This window comes from Filicampus tigris, chromosome 1, assembly GCF_054856515.1.
Source record: "Filicampus tigris isolate MCC_2025a chromosome 1, RoL_Ftig_1.0, whole genome shotgun sequence".
NCBI lineage: Eukaryota > Metazoa > Chordata > Actinopteri > Syngnathiformes > Syngnathidae > Filicampus > Filicampus tigris.
Genome location: NC_141217.1, coordinates 10,892,477 through 10,914,136, shown reverse-complemented (window position 1 = coordinate 10,914,136; position 21,660 = coordinate 10,892,477). Strand labels below are relative to the sequence as shown.

At 41.1% G+C, this 21,660-nt stretch overlaps 1 protein-coding gene across 2 annotated transcripts in view; it reads right to left on the bottom strand.

Moving 5' to 3' along the window:
• The window catches only part of LOC147152740 (forkhead box protein J3-like), an 89,873-nt gene that overhangs the window by 25,749 nt on the left and 42,464 nt on the right, over positions 1–21,660 (bottom strand). For both annotated transcript variants that reach the window (XM_086052018.1, XM_086052027.1), the window contains exons 3-5: positions 16,613–16,687; positions 15,147–15,230; positions 517–618 (exon numbers count right to left, since the gene is read on the bottom strand). In XM_086052018.1, coding sequence (XP_085908144.1) covers positions 517–618; positions 15,147–15,230; positions 16,613–16,687 — 261 coding nt within the window. The remainder of the gene's footprint in view (positions 1–516; positions 619–15,146; positions 15,231–16,612; positions 16,688–21,660) is intronic.

Below are 21,660 nucleotides of genomic sequence, written 5' to 3'. Positions count from 1 at the left end.
GTAACATATTAGGGTTAACCAAAAAAAAAATGCTGTGTTGTAAACCAGATGTACAGTTCATAATATCATCTCTAAGTATTTAAAAATATAAAATATGATATAATTAATTATTGTAATCATTATAATTACTATTAAAATAATTCATTAACATTAAAATACAATGGAATATTATAATATTTATCTTATGGAATGGTGAGCGATATTAAGCCATTTAACAGACTCGCAAGTTATAAAGAAACATAATATATCAGGATCACACTACAGTAAAATGCATTTTAACAATCTTACAATAATATTTGCCTTCAACAAATGGTCAGAACACACTTTCTCGGTTGGAAATGTTTTTGATTCATCCTTGCAACCCATGTGCTTCTTCTCCGCTCACTAAGTTCCTTGGTTCCTTCACATTTGTGGTGTCTGACACCGGGTATTCCCAAGAAGCTTCTTTTCACATCCTTGTTTGCCGTATTGTTGTTCAAAAGGTCAAAGAAGTAGGCATACAATTATCCGTCCTACCTTGTTTGTCACCGCATTGATGGCCAGAGTGGGAGACGCTCCACCTGACATGATGCAGTCCATCCGCAGAGACTCCGACTCCAAGCTGTAAGGGGTTGACGCCTGCAAGGAGAGACGGAAGAAATGCTTTTTCATAATCTGATCCTAAATGTTCATTAGAACTGCAGTGCATTGCTTTGTACATGTTTACTGTCCTTTTCATTTGAAGGAAAGAAAAAACGCTTCGTACGTTGCAGGGAGAGAGAGCGAGCGAGAGCAAAGAGACCATTCAAATTGGAAGAATGTATCGTCCTACGTCACTACGTATGTTTCATTGGTAGCGGTTTCCTTCCTAATTTACGCTATAACCTATCAAGTTTGATAGCAGAAAGCTAATCCTCAACAACACACTATCGTCCCATTTGCATATCAACATTACCCGGTCAGCTTACTTCCACCTGCGCAACATTTGACTCTGAATTGAGTTTAAGATGCTCTTTCACTTGGTCAAAGTCATTCACAACCTTGCCCCTCCATACCTGTCTGACCACCTCCACATTGCCACTCCAGCCCGCACTCAGATCCTCCGCCTCCATCCACCTGACCGTTCTGCCTGCCCGTCTGAGAACCACGGGGGAGCAAGGCTTTAAGCCGCTCTGCTCCCCAGCTCTCGAACTCTTTGCCACCGGACCTCCGCAAATCAGTCTCTCAAATCTTAACTCTAAACAATCCTATTCAAGATCACCTACTCACTCTAACTGCACTGGATTTTATTTGTGATTTATTTCTCCTGTATAGTTCTGTTTTTACTGTCATTTTATTGATGCACAGTGTCCTCGAAGGTCTCGAAAGGTGCTTCCAAATAAAATTACGGTATTAATATTACAATAACCTTTTTAAATCTTGAAGCATTTAACAGTAAATACAGTCGTAGCTCTACTCCAAGTTCCACCATAATCTGTTCCACGGCACTGGTCAATTTGGGGAAAAATTCCGTTTGGCATGACTCACATTTGGAACAATTTGTCAACCATCATGAATACTTTTTCAAAACGGCAATATTTGAGTAGGATTTTAACATTTTTAATCATCATACGAGCTGTCGCAGGTCGGTTCCAAGCTTGTGGCAAAAATGTGGAGACGCAGATAACGACATAGGCCAATCGAATGATTTATTATAAACAGTAAGTAAGTTTAAACAATAAGAAGTATGGATGTGAGCATGCAAATATCTGAATTGTGTACAGAAATGCATGGATGAATGTAAGAGCATGTGCGATACTGTGTGAATGCGACAGCGACAACGTAAGTACAATGATGATTATTACGCTCCACAAGTACAAAATTGGCATAAAAAACGATTATCAATATGCAATTATATTCAATGCACTATGTTTCTTTACACAAGGAAATCATAATTAAATTGATATATTTGCACCTTTTAAATTGTATGACTAGTTTTATAAAATTTTGTTTAGTCCAAAAGGAACTTACATAAATATAGTGTTTCAAAGAAATGTATTTGTCTTTATATTTTTTACGTTCAAACGTTTTCTTGTTTTGTACCATAAAATAACTGATCGTTTGAATAATGGTGATTTCAATTTTTAGCAAAATGATCGTGATTAATATTTTTTTCATCATCGAGCAGCCTTACGACAAGCCAACAAAACCAGAAACAAACACACAAACAAAAGAGTGTTGCCTTCGGGCAGAGAGTAGTGAGCATGGTTAATGAGGAGCACACCTATTGGGTGAGCCAGGTGGCTCCAATCAAGAGGACCCTTCCCCTGCCTTCCAGAGCTGGGCATCGCCTATTTCCCGTCTGCATATTTAATCGACCCACGTGGTCCCAGTCGGTTTGAGTCAGCCAAACGACCAACCGATTACCTTTGCTTAAGGTCTTTTAATCATTTTTTAAATCATTTTTTTCTTTTGATAATTTTAGAAACTTTTGTATTTACTTTTTGACAGGTTTTTTTCTGTTCTTTTAAGTTTTCTAATAGTGTGTTTAAATGTTGTCAATGTACATTCTTTTAGTAATTTTGGTAAACTACTTTTGTTTTCTCTGATTTGCTTCTGAAGCCCGTGAATTGTTCTGCTTGTAAATGCTTTTAGGTGTTGTGTCTTTGCTTGTGCAAAGCACATTGAGTTGTCTTGTGTATGAAATGCGCTACAGTATAACCATTACGCTGACTTGCCTATTTACGTGCCCGGCGCAAGTCTAACACAGAACTGTAAGCATTGTGGAGGTTTTTTTTTCCATTTGTTATTATCATAGACGTGCACAATTAGCGCCGTTGTGGGGGTGAACACTACTGACTTGCTTACTTCCCGGCCAATGGAAGGGGCTGCTCTCATTACCTGTAAATTCAACATAGCAAAGGCTCAAGAGCAACATGGCGGAAGCATAAACAAATTCAGTGGAGTCCATGCAGAAGATGGACGTGTGCAAAGTCTGTCTATAAGGAACTGTAAAAAGATCTCCACTTGCCTATGCACTTCTACCTCCGATTGTGCGTCCATGGGTGACAACACGCCGCCCCCCCCCCCCCCACACCCATAGCGGTGCTGCAGCCAGGGGGATGCGATAAGACTACATTAAAGATGATAATAATAATAATATTAATAATAATAATAATAATAACAATAGTGATAATAATAATGATAATAATAATAATGTTCAATGAATTTAATTCGACAATGATTCAGACTGTTCGATGCATGCTGTTGTCATATTTGATGCCGTGCACCACAAACATCTACGGAGCTCAGAATCTTTCTGCCTGCCCTTGGATCAAATCCACCATAATCGCATTACACCACCTGCACCACAACTTGGCCTATGTTCACACTGCAGGGCGGGAGGCCCAATTTGGTTTATGTAGTCATTCACATACAAAAACACATTCTAATGTGTGCATGCATGTCACATCATGGAAATGATGTGACATGCATGCACACAAAGCGTGGAAATTTAGGGAAGTAAATATGGACTCGCGTGTAGGGGCGCATCTTTTTATCTCATATAACTAGTATAGAGTAGCAAGGCGGAAGGAGGTAGAAATATTTTGGGGATAGGAGGCAACGCTCCTCGATCGCCTCATTTAATGGAGACATCTACTAACTATGACGTCATGTCATTGCCGTACATAATAAATGAACCGTTTGCATGGCTGAATTACGACTATCACCACAAATGTCCACTTTATGCTTCATGTTTCAAGTTTAATTAAATGAAAGTCAAATATAAAGACAACAACTGTTACTCAAAACAACTTTGCAGATTCACAGACGATGTCAGTAGCCTCTCGAGCACTCTCTCCCCCACCTGCGCGGAGGAAATATCGGGCTCTTGATGACGTATAGCTCAGATGTTTGCGGATGAGCATTCATATAGCAGAGGCATCGCATACAAAATCCGATTTATATCCACGTACGAAATAGGCCTAGGCAGGATTGGAAAAAAATCGGAATTGTACTGTTCAGACTGCATGAAAAAAAATCGTGTCTTTCATAGGCAAAAATATCGGAATTGAACTGTAGTGTGAACATAGCCTTAATCTACTATCTGCCACCAAATTGTGAAGTGTGCTGGTGGTGTGCGTGTAAAAGAAAATGTCCTCAGTCTGTCGGCACTGTGTGGTTCATTTTGCACATGTGAAGGCATTACAGGAAGTTTGATTGCATTGTAAATTTACAATGTACAATTGTAAATGTAAAACAAATGCACAATTTACATTGTACAATTTGGAGAGGATTTTTTTCACTCCCGGGGCTAAAGGGGGGCTTGACTGATATGTGTGTGTGTGGGGGGAGGGGCTAAGAAAAAAAAAAAAAAGATTTTTATGACTTCACTTATTTGAGAGGTTCTCTCATTTGTTTCAATAAAAGTATGATACACAGCTTGTTGGTACGGAAGCGTGGAGCAAATGGCCAATGGAGCAAACATTTTTGAAGGGCAAACTCGGGAGAACGTATTGATAAAATATAGGCTAAATTCTAAAAACTTACATTTTTTTTCACAGGGTCTTGACTTGCGCATGTGCAAATAAAAAAAATTGCAATGTTTTTAGCATTTGGCCTACAATACACCAATATGTTCGAAAATTGAATAAACCAACATTGTTTATTGTTATTTTTTATGGTTTTATTATTTGCAGTGCATAATTTCCGTTTAGCATTTTTTCCCCATAATGTGTATTGTGTATATATTGACTACCTTGCGCATGCACAAGTCAATACCCCGCGGCATTATGGGAGGAAATACTATGTTTTTAGCATGTAGCCTACATTTTATCTATACTTTTGAACATGTTTGCAAATACTTTCAAACGTGTACCAACTCTAACTTAACATGCAAGTAACAAAGACTCCATCCCTGCCCTCACAAACACACGCACAAACACGGGAACAGGAATTTTATTGCAACAGAATGGCTATTCGTGACCTTTTTAATGTTTTTAAACCTAAATAAATGAATCAAATAATACATAATACGTACATAAATTGCTCATCCGTGACAATTTGTGATCTTCCATAACTATCATGACTTAGAAACTCTCGCTAACATTTGACAAAAGTACTTTGACACCACTCGAGTTTTTCCTGTTTCAAATGTAAGTCTTATGCTAACTTCAAGTGGATATTCCTCTCCTCGAATCAAGTATGTCTTCTCATACCACCGGCATTCATTCCTCAGAAGCGCCACAAAAAGCCAAAGGAAAAAGCTAAACACAGGCAGAGTTAATCCTTTGATACTGCCTGGAATTAGGTTTTGTAAGTTGCGCTGGCAGCATGTATGTTATGAGGTCCAGGTGTGTATTTAGTTTCAGTATTTGGGGGCCCATAGCAAACCCAGTCAGGGGCCCGTCACAGCCATGTACTGCAAACATTTTTATTATTAATGTTTATCATTAACTAAAAAACTTTAATTCATGATAAGTAGGAATTTGAGAAAATGATCCTATTTCCTGAACAAAGACCTTGTCCTTTTTTGAGGATTATTAACTAATAATCAAATCACCTAACGCTTTCACTATAATTGATAAGAAAGGAAAAGATGAATGGGCTGAACACTGGCACAATCGGTGTATAACGGGTATAATGAAATGTCATATAACTATAACATGTAATAGGTCTGTATGTAAAAATGATGTCAGCATTAAAATTCAGACCTCTGAAAAACTCTGGAGAGATTTAATATGATTTTCATGACTACATTCAGCACATTTTAATGATGCCCTTTATTTATGGGTGGGGACTGCCTTTTTCAAACTGAATAAGTCATTGAAGGAAGGAGGCAAGCATTGTAATAAGGTTTTCTGGCTTGCTTTGTCATATTCTGTTGTAGCCTAGTTGCTGAAAATGGTGACAAATCATTACCAATATTCACATGAACAGCTCTACTCATGTCCACTTCAACCTGTGAAAACATAAAAGCGATTGGCACAATATTTAGCATTTTATTGACACTAAATGTCAGCTACTATGAGGAAAAGCCATTATCACCGTCACAAAATCAAAACTATTTTGCTCATCATTTTTATATTCTTACAGGTTGTAATGGACAAAATTTGCAATGTGTTTCTACATTTTGGAGGGGATTGGTCATAGCTTTCAGATATTTAGCAAAGCTGAAGTTTTGTTAGACTCCACAGCCACCGCAGCTTACTACCTTCCACTTCCTGTCGGGGCACCGGTTAGCCTTCGGCCGCTAATACAGCCGAGGTTGGTGGGACGGAATTGGCTTCTTACTGGCCAGAGATGGAACTCCAAGCTGCAGACAGCAGTCACCTTCACACCACTCATGCAGCCGAAGCTAGTGGGATGAATGTTGGCTTCTGCCTGGCAACAGATGGAGCCCCGCAACGGCGGTGAACTTCATCCAGGAAATAAACTATGTCGTAGGCCGGTCCGGCATTGATCTGGCCGCTGAGAGTGTCAATGACAGATAAGCATCTGCACCTATCTGCGTGAAACCCCCCAGAGATTGGCTAGGCAAAATGTAAAAGTTGGACTGAAAAAATACAGCAGGCCTACGCAAGACACTAGTAAAAAGGATATACGGTGAAGAAAATGAACGGATGGATGGATGGACTTTGAAAAATGCAGCGCACCAGAGCTCCAGCAGGGGGGCTGACCCTCGAGCCGAGAGTGGCCGCTTAGAGTGAGTCATTTTGGGATACGTTGTGGCAGGCATACCCCCCTGAAAGTTGACTTGGGAAAAAAAGTAAGTCAAGCTAACCCATCCATCCATCCATTATCTATACCGCTTCATCCTCACGAGCATCGCGGTGAGACTGGAGACCAATCCCCTCCAAAATGTAGATGCACATTGCAAATTTTGTCTATTACAACCTGTAAAAATATAAAAATGATGAGCAAAATAGTTTTGATTTTGTGACGGTGATAATGGCTTTTCCTCATAGTAGCTGACATTTAGTGTCAATAAAATACTAAATATTGTGCTGATCGCTTTTATGTTTTCACAGGTTGAAGTGGACATGAGTAGAGCTGTTCATGTGAATGTTGGTGACGATTTGTCACCATTTTCAACAACTAGGCTACAACAGAATATGACAAAGCAAGCCAGAAAACCTTATTACAATGCTTGCCTCCTTCCTTCAATGACTTATTCAGTGTGAAAAAAGCAGTCCCCACCCATAAATAAAGGGCGTCATTAAAATGTGCTGAATGTAGTCATCCATCCATCCATCCATTATCTGAACCGCTTATCCCCACAAGGGTCGCGGGGCGTGCCGGAGCCTATCCCAGCTGTCTTCGGGCAGTAGGCGAGGGGAACCCTGAACTGGTTGCCAGCCAATCGCAGGGCACACAAACATCCACACTCACACCTAGGGGCAATTTAGAGTGTCCGATCAACTTACCATGCATGTTTTTGGAATGTGGGAGGAAACCGGAGTACCCGGAGAAAACCCACGCAGGCACGGGGAGAACATGCAAACTCCACACAGGGAGGCCGGAGCCGGGATCGAACCCACAACCTCTGGACTGTGAGGCGGACATGCTAACAAGTCGCCCAGCGTGCCGCCACTCAAGCTCACCCTTGAAATGAAATTTGATATATACTGACCTACGAACAATCTAGCTCACGAAAAGCTTCTCAGAACATATTGTGTTTGTGTCTTGGGGAATTCTCAAAAAAAAAAAAAGACTAGATCTGACATGCGTGAGAGAAACTGCAGATAAGCAGCTCATTTCCTCATTCTCTCATAAGTGTGCCAATAAGAGGCTAGTCATTGTAATATTTTCAGAGGTTGAAGTGGGTATAAGTAGCGATGTCCACATCAATTTTGGTGCTGACTGATTGCCGGTTTTGGACATTATCAGCGATGTATGTACCATGATTTTGATTGGACAAACAGTGTCCACTTCTTTCACTGACTCCCACCAAGACATGGAAAGAAGGAGTAGGCGTGTCCATATTGCTGAGTAGGCATTTTAGGGGCATTTTAGGAGTAGTTAGTTATTACCGATTTGTCCAAAATAAATTGATACGAATTAAAATACAAGCTAATATTTTCTGATAAAAAAAACACAGAGGGTTTTTGAGTGAACAATGGGGCACCCTTGCTGGACCTTTAATCAGCATTTACAATCTGTTACAATTTCAACAGATTTAATACTCACATGTTCGTGATGAAAAATGTCACCCGTGTCCCTGTCCAATTTATCTCCACTGTATCCTCCTCGGCTGACACTGACAGCAGTACTACTGAAACTTGCAAGAGCATTCTGCCTTTGCTATTTTGGGTTACGCAATTTTGGTGTCACCGTGAAAATTTTGAAACTTTTGGTAGTTCTGAAGATGAGACTAGTCCTGTCAATGAAAAGGAAGCTGGCGGTCATTTGGTTAAATTCTCTGATGACACCGCCTTGCTATCTGTTCTTCAGGATCCACAGTCTGATCATATCTTTGTTTTAAATGATTTTATCAAATGCTATGACGCCAACTTCTTGGATCCGAATGTAAGTAAAGCACAGCAGATGATTACTGATTTTAGAAATAATAGTGCAGATCCAAAACACAGCCAGCTACATGGTGAACTAGTCCAGGCTGTGGAAACCTATAAATATTTTGGAATCCGACTCTCATCTGAAGTTTGACAGAAACAAACCGGCTGAATAAAGAATAAAGTACCTGATAGAGTAGCGCAAACACAGAGGGGCGAACATTTGCGAGTGCTGGCGAAAGTAGCGCATACTGAGTTCTTGTCAGGGTTCGTTCAAGGTCGCAAAAGTTCACCAAATGTTCGTCATCAATTTGAATGGGTTTTCTTGTTGCAAGTTTGTGACCTTGAATGAACCTTGACAAACCATGACAAGAATTCAACCTTCACTACTTTCGCCAACACGCACACATGTTCGTCTATCCGTGGGATACGGGCTTTCTTTTTGACTCAAATCGACAAAACTTTTACTTGTAAAGCACTTTGATGTGTTTGTAAACATATGAATTAAGAAGACACAGACAAAAAACGATGAAACTTGGTCTGCAAGTGCCCACTTCGCAGTGGGGATTTGTGATCGCTCTGGCCAACTTTACATTATCATACAAGTGGAGATCTTCTTGCAGTTCCTGATAAACATACTTTACGCACGTTAATCTTCTGCAAGGACTCCAACAATAATTGCTTTAAATCTAAGACAACTTCATTAATTAGTTATTTTGAGACATTTGATAAGTCCACCCCGATGGTCACATGTATGAAGATGGTTTTAACTCCGAAAATTGTTTGAACTTCTGGGTATAGTTTTCACCGAATGTTGGTCCAACTTTTGGGTGTTGGAATTTGAAGGTACCACTTTACATTTGATATTGTCTATTATGCGGCACTTTTCTTTTGCATGAGTTCGGACCTCGAATTGACTGTTTCTTCCATTTACTCATACATAAAAGCATAGCTTAAATATGATCTCTGTTAATTAGAAATATGCAGAGGAGGGTGAGAGTAAAAATGAGGGAGGAAATGAAATGTGACATTGCTTATGAGAAATGTCTGAATGTTGCAAATTTATGATTACGTCGAGAGCCTCCTGAATCACCAGAGAGCCCGCGGCTGCGACTGTGTGAACTATTTGAGGCTCACTTCACTTAAATTGCCGGACACTTAAGTGACCCACAAAGTGGACACATCACACGCACTAAGATGCATCAAGGCATCCTCATGCATTATTCAAGCCTGGTGAATATATTCAGGAGAGTTCATTACTTTGTGTCCTCAGAGAGCTACGGAAGGGTTAACGGAATTTGAGGCTACAAGGAGCTAGCCAAAGATCAATGAGGGGCAAATTTGACACCCGAAAAACAGAAAAAAAAAGTGGATTATATTTTTTTTCTAGCCTGACTCCTTTTAGGGTTCAAGGCTGCTTTCTGTGCTGCCTTCCCAAACTGCTTACAGTAAGAGGATTGGTTGGTAACAATGCAATCTTTAATTTATGATAAACTCCCAAAGAAACAGGATGCTGTCTCCCTGGTGGAGCCGGTTACAAAGCAGACGGCGACGGCATGCGGAGGGGAGTGGAAGAAGGGAAGAGAGATAATTGAGTGGTGGCAGACAGGCCCAGAGAGAAGCAAATAAAGAGAGTGATTAAGCTGAGAGATGCAGGTAGGCTCTTTAGACAATGCATGCATGCAGTCGCTGTTTAGCCCTGCATCCTGATGACTCAAAGCGAAGAAACAGCCAGACATATTTAGCAGACCTTTTTTTTTTCCCCCCCCTTTCCTGATGATAACGCTTCTTACTTAAAACCCTCCTGCTTCGCCTCAGCCCATGTGACAGCCTGCGGTGTGTCTGCCAGCGGTGTAAGCGAGGCGTAAGAAAAGGGGTCGAAGGGCCCATCCATATAAGACGAGATGACAAGCCTCGGAATTAATTAATGTTTGTAATTTAAAAGAAAAAAAAAATCCCCAGTGAAGAAAATATGTCTAACGGCAGCCTGAGGCCTTGTGTGGTAATTAACTGGAACATAAGACTGGAATACTCTCCCTCAGCTCCCTCATCTCCTTGTTATCTAGTTCCCCTTGCAGCGTGACTTTTTCCTCTCCGTCTCATCGTCTAATTCCTCTCTGGATGCTCTCCTTTCGCCCCTTGCCGTCATTTCTCATGCCTCCTCTGTCTTTTCCCTTCAAAAAGTCTGATTGCGCATTTTGTCACAGCGAGCCCGCATGAAGCCTGACTGCCTCCCGCCGGAGATGCGAGCAGGCAGGTAGGCAGGCCCAGGCGCACGCAGTCACACAGTCACACACACACAGGCAGACAGACAGAGACACAGATAATGATCAAGATTCAGCAGCAAAGACAGAGACAAACGATGAAAAGAATGCACAAGACTAGCTATGATTAAAGAGTCCAATGGTTTTTCTTTAATTAAATGATGGCGTGTTTGGGCGTGTGTGGGTGTGCGCAAGTGTGTGTGCGGGTGTGTGTGTGCGTGTGCTAACACGTGCTTGTGAACAAATGGATCACACTCACAAACCGGTGACTCCACGCAAATAGGGGAGATTTTTCAGGTCCCTTTTTAGTCATGTGTTAAATCATGCCAAAATCTAAAGTCTCTCTGTGTGACGGGGTGTGTGTTTCTGTGCTTATGTTAGGTAGGCAGACATTTTTATAGTACAAAGCTAAAATCACTGAAATGTAGTGAAGGTTAGTCTGCCATGTAAAGTAATTCCGTTTTTTTTCAATGTTGATGGTACACTAGCCCAGTTGTTTCAAGGGCACTGGATGTCGTCTTTTACAAGTACTCATCCAATGTTTCATTTTACAAAAAGCATCCGCGGCAGGCCACAATTAATTTTCTTAGAATGTAGCACTGTACCTTGTTCCACCTTCCTGTCCCGTGCCTCCAACGTCACTGGACACAATTTCAGTCATTATGAACAGCATGGCTAATTGGTTGTGATGTCACTCTGTCCTTGCCTGTCCTTGCCTTCCAATTCATCGACTACAGCCAGCCTGTCTTGAGTAAGGTGGGTATAATGGAAGGATGCACCCCCAAATATCCTCCATTACATGTCACCGTTAATAATAGTGTACTTTCCATTTTGCATTTTAAATAAAGAACCTATCTACTCATCTATCTGTCTAAACCAGTGATTCTCATCGGGTGGGTGTAGACCCAAAAAGTGTTCCTCAGGTTACAATGGTATAGACATTTGACATTTCATTGTAAGACGTCCTTGTTAAGAATATATTTTGTATTTGCAGTTGTCATGTTCACCATAGTAAAAATATGATACAATCGGGTGCCTGTATTCGCAATAGAGGGCACCGATAGGCCGCGTAACACGAACCAGGAAGTGAGGCTCTGAAATGCCGCACTCGCACCAATCCATGCTCCCCAGCCCTCACCATGAACACAACGAATGGGGTTGACGGCGCGCTACGCCCAGCTAAGCCCATTTTTGAAAAGGGCTTCAGAAACCGGTGTGAGTTGGCCACGCCTGGTCTAAACTATGCAAGTGTTTAAGGCAGCATGTTGACAAAGCTGGTAGATTTTAAACTCGGCACTGTGGGTGCACTCAAAAGGCAACGGAACGGAAAATTCACTCTAGACATCATTTCAAGTGGCGCCATATCACTGAAGACAATTATACAATAAGGACTCACACTACTTTCTTCAGGCTGATGAAAGTTTAATTTCTGGATCGCACTTTAGCGCAGTCGCCTTGCACAGAGCAGTATGTGTGAAGCTTTGAGTCGTGTGATTTACCACTAGTGGAGCCATTCATGTCTAGCTTCAGCACATGTTGAAAAGTCTTCAGCACGTGTAGAAAAGACCCACGGCGTCTTCCAGTTCGAAACCACTCACCCACTTCAACCAACCCCAAGCCAATTAATGCAGTCGCCATAGCTGTACACATGTTATGCTCACCCAAAATGTCTCATTATCTTGGGATACGGGAGGCAGCGAACGAAAGCAGCAATGTATCCTACAAAAATATGAGAAAAGAAGGCTGCGCTCGTGCCTTTAAAAGACATCATTAGCCTTTAAAAGCGCCTGCGAAAGTTGAATTGGGACAAAGAGTAGCAAGCGTTTGCACAGGTCACTCATTACTGTCACATCGTGATTTGCAGCCCTATCTGATCTGCAACAGAAGTGGTACATGTCATTTGAAGGGGAAGTCAATGCAAACATTATTTTTTCAAGAATATGTTCTATGCAAGCCCACTAGTTGAAAGAGGGCATTCTGATAAATATTGTATTTGTGGAATAGGTGTTAATCCACTCGTTTTTAGCCATCTCCGGGGGCGGCCATTTTGTCTTCTGTCGACTGAAAATCACATCACAACTGCTCACAACGACCAATCGCGGCTCAGATTCAGAAAACAGGTCAGCTGTGATTGGTCGTTGTGAGCAGTTGTGATGTCGTTTTCAGTCGACAGAAGACAAAATGCTTCACCCCCCGCCCCCCAGAGATGGCTAAAAAAGAGTGCATTTTGCTGATTAACTTATATTCCACAAACGCAAAATGAATCAGAATGCCGTGTTCTAACTAGTGGGCCTGCTGGGAACATATTCTTGGAGAAAATATGTATGGGTTGACTTCCTACTTTAAAGTAATAGTTTGACATTGTAGTGTTGATTTATTATCATTGTCAGTACGAACCACCTGAACATTTAATTGAGAAAAAAAAGAAACAACTTTGTTTCAACAGTGCCTTGGCCAAACACTTTGATATGGTAAAGAGAGAGAATAAAAAGCATCCATACATTATAAACACAATGCATTCTGATTAAAGACAATAAAACAGGATCAACATATGTATTAGACTAGTTTGAACTCAGTAAAGTACTACTTTCTCATCGTTGTAAGATTAACCGATATTTTCAAATGATCCCAAAGTCAAGAGCTCTGACAGGATGCGAAACGTATCGGAAACAATCAACCGGATCAACTGTACATATTTATACTTAGACGCCATCAAAAACGTAATACTTGTGCATACAGCACTAACATGACAAGCCCTTATAGCCTGGACTTTTGCACAGAGGGAATGTTTCATATTCAGCTCATCGATCACAGTGCTGTGAAGGTGGTCGAAAAAGAATACCAATTTGACATGAAGTTGACTGCACTGAGTCAAATCGAATCTTTTGGCGCGCTGAGGAGCGTGCTAATTATCTTTAAAAGGTACAATAATCAGACTACACGCAGAGAATGAGGCGATGGCTGGAACGGAGAGCTCACTCTGCTTTCTTTGTATTGACATTCACAGGTTCACGACTCAACCAGAAGCAGTCTGCTGAGTTGATGCAGGGTTACATATATTTATAGCTGCGGCTGCTGTCAATCACTTTCCCCCAAATCCATTTCATTCCCCCTTGCATCTACTCAGACGCTTGTACCTGCTGTTTTCGGTGGCGTCTTGAGCGCGGAACAAGTCTACCAGCCTGCAATTAGCACACACTTACATCTGGGTCAACCCTGCTTGATCTGAAAGAAAATAGCATGTAGCAAAAGTTGGGGGTGTGCTTCTGAGGTGCCGCACTTGCTCGAGGACGTGCAAAATTGTCACGAGCAGCGAAATGCCATGACATTCTGACCACTCGGTACATACAATGGTTGTAGTAAAACAAATCTGACTTTACTTAAGTCAGAGAGGTAGTAATTTAATATTTTAAATAAATTCATGTTTATTATTTGGGTTATAATTTGTATGCAACTGCACTGTGTTATGCTGAAAGTTGTTTCTAATAATTCGATTTTCTTGCTTTGCTACCTGAGAGTCAAAACATTAGAAACAGCTATCTGTACAATGCAGTGCAGTTTGACACTGGTGTAAACTACAACCAAAATAATAAACAGATAGTTCAATGAATAACCCTCCGACTGTGTCAATCAAAAAGGAGCATTAATGCCTTTTACAAAGACAGAACTGTAAATTCTTCCTTTGGCTCATTTTAGATGTGTGGCTGACTATAGTGAAGGTGGGGATGTCAATGTCACTCAAATGAAGCACAGCAATTCCCATTTTGTCAATATGATAAAATATAGAAATAATAAATATCAAAGTGTAATGTATTGTTCACTGAAAAGAGAAATAGAAAAATGACTTTTGGGGAAAAAAATCATAAATCCAAACATCAAACACTTTGCCTGCAAAATTCGATTTTTTTTTTTTTTTTAATGTATTTATTTCTTTATTTCCAGAGGTTATTTGTATTTATTTCTTTATTTCCTGAGATGATTTAGTTTGTATTACTGGATTGCGTGAGTGTAGCATGTTCATGTTTATGCAAAATAGCTCCAAAATTGAATTTGGATAATCTGGGTTAAATAAAGGGATTCCTTCATTGCAATAAAAAGGCAACCTCTTGCTTGTTTATCATAAGATGGAAAGGAACAAAATTACTTGGAGGTGAAAGCTTTTTCCAAATGTAATGGAATTCAACTCCTCAGGTTTCTTAGATAACACCTTCATGAGAAATGTGATGCATGTGAGGTCACAGTGACCTCTACTGTCAAGTGCATCACTGTAGCATGTCTGCCAAGGACAGTGCACAGTCCTGTTAATACAATTTTGTATTTGTGAAATGAATGATGATTATCCTCAGGCGTTGTATTCTGTCCAATAGCAAACCCAGTGCTTCATTTAACGACAAGTTGAACCACAACTTACCCTTTCGCCAGAACGTGGCCTTTTCTTTGGCCTGCTGGGTGCAGTGTCATCTTTAGGGTTGGTGTCTATGGCCCAGTAGGAACCCTGCGGAAGAAGAACGGTTGAGGAAAGTTGCACTTAATGGCAGCAGTTCAATTTGTATAATGTCAGAATGAATTGGATGCAGGGGCGGCACGGTGGTCGACTGGTTAGCACGTCCGCCTCACAGTTCAAAGGTCGCGGGTTCGATCACGGCTCCGGCCTCCCTTTGTGGAGTTTGCATGTTCTCCCCGTGCCTGCGTGGGTTTTCTCCGGGAACTCCGGTTTCCTCCCACATTCCAAAAACATGCATGGTAGGTTGATTGGACACTCTAAATTGCCCCTAGGTGTGATTATGAGTGTGAATGTTTGTTTGTTACTGTGTGCCCTGCGATTGGCTGGCAACCAGTTCAGGGTGTCCCCCGCCTACTGCCCGTTGACAGCTGGGATAGGCTCCCGCATTCCCCGTGACACTTGTGAGGATAAGCGGTATAGACGATGGATGGATGAATTGGATGCTCGTCCCTCAGCCTTTGTGCAATAAAATACAGCAAGTTAAGTCAAAAACGATTCCAATATGATCACATCTTTTGGTTCTGCTTTGCAAAACACATACCAATTAAATATGAGTCAATTCTGTCCAGAAGTATTTGGACAACTCTCATACAATATTGTCTTTATGTGTGATTGAAATTTAGATTTCACCAGTTCCAATTTGTTTTGAGTGGGGTGCACCATGTTCTTATATGTCCGCAATCAAGTTCGTCCTCTTTTCCATCAGTGCTAGTTCCTTCATAAACAACGTTCATATGTGAGAACATTTACCAAATAAACAATAACAGAGAGGAGTAAATCAATTTGGTCCTTATTTCCTCCCGGTATCTCCCTTTCATTTTCTCTCCTTGACTTCCAAAGAGGTCCAAAGCAGCAGACGCGGAATTTCAGGACGTTGATCCAGGCTGCGAACGCGCACAAATACATGTACACACGTGCACGCACACACATCTCACTCCCTCCACTCCCTCAGTTTTCTCCTCCTCCTGTCTCTCAGTCCCACATCACTGAACAGTACACAGCCAATTAACGTAAGCACATGCATGATTTAGCTTCTCGCCTCCCTCAATGGCTTCAAACAGCCCATGTTACATTCAAGTTCTCTCCCACCGTGTTGAGCTATCGATCACTTCGATCCAAGGTGTGAATTAAGGTGCCGGTCAGGTCCGAGCCGGGCTAATCAAGGGGGAGCCGCTCGCTTTGTGTCTTCGCAGACCTCCGCTCAAGCTCAAGGATTTAGTCTGAATTATTTAAACCTTCTTCCTTCTTAATTCATTTTTCAATGGCCCCAAAATCCCAGCAGCATGGAGCACCCCCCGACGAGTGCACAAATGTAGCACGAGGGCGACTAAACACGTAAAAAGTAACGGCAGCCATGTTGGAGATTGACTTACTTTGCCAGGGTCGTCTTTGGAGCGAGGCACTTTCAGAAAACACTTGTTCAAGGACAGGTTATGTCGTATTGAATTCTGCAGAGAGAGGGGGAAAGAAAGCTGTGAAAAGAAGTGACCCAACAGCAGTAAAAATACATTTTTACAATGAACACAATGTATCTTACATTTGCACTTGCTCAGTAAGTAGGATACTACATTCACTAGATTTGCTGCCCTTAGACGGATGTGAAAATATTGCATGGCCTCAAAAGGGTGGCGGAATTCTATCCAAGCCGCTCTGTGAGCGTGTAGAAGTGATTTTGCTTGTTACTGAGCAGGCTGTTCAATATCGGCAACCTCGACGGATGATTACATTTTGGGACGAGGCCACTTGACCAAAATTGACGCAAGATGTTTCCAACATTGAGTCATCACTGGCTTTTGTGTGTGGTCCTCCCACACAGCCAGACGGGCATCAGTGAGGTTAGAAGATAGCAAGCATCACCGGTTACATTTTCAAAACACTTTTAACGTGCCTGTAACGAAAACGACTTATCAATGGTGGCTCTACAAAGTTTTACCTGGAGTGGAGAAGGGGTGGCCGAAGGTTCAGTTGCCCCCTCCAACACACACACACACACACACATCGTTAGCTTTCAGCTAACATCCGACTCGCAAGCTAGCTGCCACTTCACATGCCTGAGCACTAGCCTTCTGGCGGAACGAGGTCGCATCTGCCATTGGTGTGTTGATAAAACATGCATTGCGATTATCTAGCAACTCTTTTTGCTCATTTTCAATCTGTTTGAGGAATGTGACCCAGGATTTTTGTAAATATCCGTAACAATCCGTGTAACGGGCGGAGGAACACCAGGAATGGCATCCCACCAGGGCTAGGGTGTGTGATAGTGTTATAGCTCCTCCAACATTGTACTTGATATTCTAAAATAAATTGTGTTTCCAACCCCCCATTTTTTTGCTTAAGTGCCCTTTACCCACAGGAGCGAAAAAATCCTGGAGCCGTGCCTGACATAAGGAGTTAGAGTTAAATGATTATCATAACCAAATAGGGACAATCAGTAACAGTTGGCAGCTTTGCTGAACCATGGATTGGTCATAGCGATAAACAAACATTTACTATCACATCCGCATCAATCCCATGCTGGCTGCATGAAAGTCATCCATGCATTACCGCATTACTAGTGACATTTCATACACAAGGCAACTCAATGTGCTTAACAAAACCAAAAGCAAAACACCTAAAAGCAATTGCAAACAGACAGCTAAAGATATTCAAAGGAAACAAAAGTATCTTACTAAGAATTAACGAAAGAACATACATAGACAACAGTTAAACACATTTACAAACAAAATATTTAAAGGTATTTAAAGGCAAAGAAATCAAAAATAGCTTTCTAAAATTACTGACAGTGATATTGATTTGAAATGCTTAAAAGACCTTCATAAAAAGGTATGGGGGAAAAATAAGTAAGGCAGTACTGAGAACACTAGGGCAGGACAACACTGGTTAGGGTTTGCTTATTATGTAAAGTATATTTTCGAATGACACAATACATATTTTTAGGGTGTGTTTCAAGGTTAGTATAGTTAATGAAAACTAATGAAATAAATAAAACTATAATTGAAGGAATATTTTTGTTCATGAAATAACATAAAAATGCTTTTTAAAAAATGAAAGCAAGCTAAAACCACACCTTCCGTTTATAAAATTAAATAAAACCAACAATAATCATAGCGAAAATATCCATGGACTTTGTTTTTAATCAGTTAATATCAAATGGGAGCTTTCCGGGTTCATTTGAAATGTATTTATTTCAGTATTGCTTTAGGCCCGTATACAAAGAAGAAGAAGGAAGGTCAACAGTCGTTTGATAATTTGATAATATATGTTTGGGGTTTTTTTTTGTTTTGTTTTGTTTTTTACACAATACGTTGTGACTCTTTTTTTCATTTTGCAACTTAATATTAAACTATTACTAAAACTAATAAAATCTCAAATAAGCATTTTCTAACAAAGAAAAACCAACATGCTCTGTAAACGAATTTAAACTTCAAACTGAATTCCCCCCCAAAAAGTCAAAATGAAATAAACTACAACTATACATAACTATAATGAAAAATCCCAAACTCCTGTAACTTTAAACTTGACAGGTTCGGTTTGGTATGGTTTGATTAAAGCAAAAATGCACTCTCGCCTCTGACAAAGAGTAGGTGAATTATGAATGACGAAATCACGAAACCATTTAGTTCAGTACAATTGCAGAGGCGCATTTTATTTTGTGACATTGCATGGGTAAAAATAGCTCCGCCTGGGAGTATGTAAGCCTCTCTTTAGGTTATCCGTTTGTCATAATCATCCAATGCAGACTTTGGGCAAAAGGCCGGGTACAACCTAGACTGGTCTCCAGGCAATCTCGGGGCACACAGAGACAAACAACCATTCACACGAACAATCAATGAACTTAACATGAATGTTTTTGGAATGCGGCTCAAAACCAGAACCTCTTGACTGTGCGGCAGACATGTTAAACACTATTTAATTGTGCAGTCTATGTGTAGTTGCTGCTGCTGAAAACTGAAATTAAGTGAAACATATTGTGGCTGCATAGAGCTCAACACTTGAAGGTTGTGCACGCTTGTCGAGCACAGAGGGTCGATGGGTCACAGTTATGCGCAAATGGCATGCCCGTGAATATCCATCCAGGTCATTGTATTCTCAGGGTGTTGAAGCGATCACAACTATACCGATCTGGTCGTGCTCTGACAATCAGGTACACATGACTAAGAAGCACAGCCAAAACGGAATGTGACACTTTGGAAAAATAATTAGGCACACGTGGCTGGTCCGAGGTTTTGTGGTGTTTTGGACACATGACGAACAATTTTGAAAATGAGAACTATTTCACCATTGCCATGGCAAAACTTTGAAATATTCCCTAATCAGTGTGTAAGAAAGAAAGACAGCAAGTGATAGAGCAAAAGAAGGCTCATATCAGTGCGGCTAACCTGGCATGAACCTGTTCTCCCTTAAGGCTCCTTTTTTTCACTCATATGCTGTTGCTAATTAATACTACTGGGGAGCAGGAGGAGAAGGAGGAGAGAGAGGAGGAGGAGGATGAGGAGGAGACAGAGGGATAGGAGGAATTTCTCCACTAGATTTCACCACTTTTTCCACTCAGGCTTTGTTTGAGCCTCTGTGTCAAGTTGAAGAGAACAGCGTGGTCCACTTGTGCTATAACACGCTCCACCAGGAGAAACAACTGCAGGTGTTGGGCTTATCAGCACTAGCACCGAGCGCAGACCTCTGCCTTGGCCAAACAATCCTAAATGACAAGTACGTATCTATTATTATTACTTGTTGGATTGAGAAGTGGGCGACTGGTTATCACGTCCGCCTCACAGTTCAGAGGTCGTGGGTTCGATCCCGGCCCCGGTCTCCCTGTGTGGGGTTTGTATGTTCTCCCCGTGCCTGCGTGGGTTTTCTCCGGGTACTCCGGTTTCCTCCCACATTCCATAAACATGCATGGTAGGTTGATTGGACACTCTAAATTGCCCCTAGGTGCGATTGTGAGTGCGGATGTTTGTCTCTGTTTGGCACTTTAACCGAAGCTCGACCATCGTGGCAGAGTAAATTTGTCACTAAAGGTTTGATAATTGGTATTAATTATGATTATTCCTAATGGGAATGAAATGATTCTACATTCAAACAAATCAGAGGTCAACCAGATTCACAGAGCTTGTGTTTGGAACTAGAAGAGCATTTTTCCCCTCACTATTAATGATGACTGTGTGCATAGCAAGTCGCGGGTGCTTGTGCTGCGTTATGCGACTTGCTGAGGGGTGCGGGCTCCAGGACTTGAGGAGGTTGGTTACATAAGGCACGTTTGACAAGCATGGCTGACTTTTTGACAAAATGCAATGTGATATAATGTGATGTGTGACAAAAAGTAAGGTTTTGGGGACATGCTTTGGGGTGGAGGGTGCATGTGTTCGTGTGTATATACTGTATGTGTGTGTTTGTGATTGTGAGCTTTTGTGTGTGGATCAGCGAAAGAAAGTGATCAATGCAAGTACTGTTTGCAGGCTCAAGTGTGTGCATGTACAGTACACAGACAGGGAGAATGCTGGTTTGAAAAAGAGTGATATTTTGCCCAAAGGCACAAAGTCTGCAGTGTGAGTAGATGCCGCAAGTAAGCAGGTCCCGTTAACAGTACTCAAGTTACACAAGTTTTGTATCAAAGGGGCAAATGTTTCCTATGTACTGTATTAATTTTGCCTGAATTACAAAGATAACAATACTGTCATTAGTTTTCAAGAAAAAAGAGAAACATTGACTTAATTACTGAGGTGCTCTAAAGTTGCATAAAATGAAATTTGCCTGACCGTTTCTGAATGCTTATTTTCTTTTTCAAGTTTGTGTTTTAGGTTGTGATAGAAACATGCTTTTTCACCTGTTTTCTGTAGCTGAGACAGGATTGGTCGTTAGCTAAGCCCTGAGCAGTTGTGACGTAATTTTCAGTCGACAGAAGTGAAGAGAAGGCTAAAAAGGGGTGGATTTTGCTGCTTAACTCATATTCCACAAACGCAATATTTATCAGAATCCCTTGTTTCAACTAGTTAAATATTTTTGGGTTGACTTCCCCTTTAAATTAAAGTCAAATATAAAGTCAATACTGTTACTCAAAACAACTGCAGAGTCGCTGTCACCACTGATAGAGCACATTTTGGGCTACTGACATCAATGTCGGATGCATGTGACCTGGAGGTTCAGACTGCGGTCATATTGCAAAAAAATTGGACAGGTATCCAATAAAGGACCACATATGAAAGTGGCCAAAAACTTTGACTTACTAAGAAGACATGATGCACGTTTTTGAGACAAATAACATGCACTTCAACCGGACATTTATAATTTATTTTCCCAACACACACAGAGCCACAACATAAGGATGAAAGAGCCGCATGTGGCTCCGGTGCCGCCGGTTGCCAACCCCTGCTCTATATCAATGACATTTGCTGTGTTTAGAAAGTTTATTTGCTGATGATAC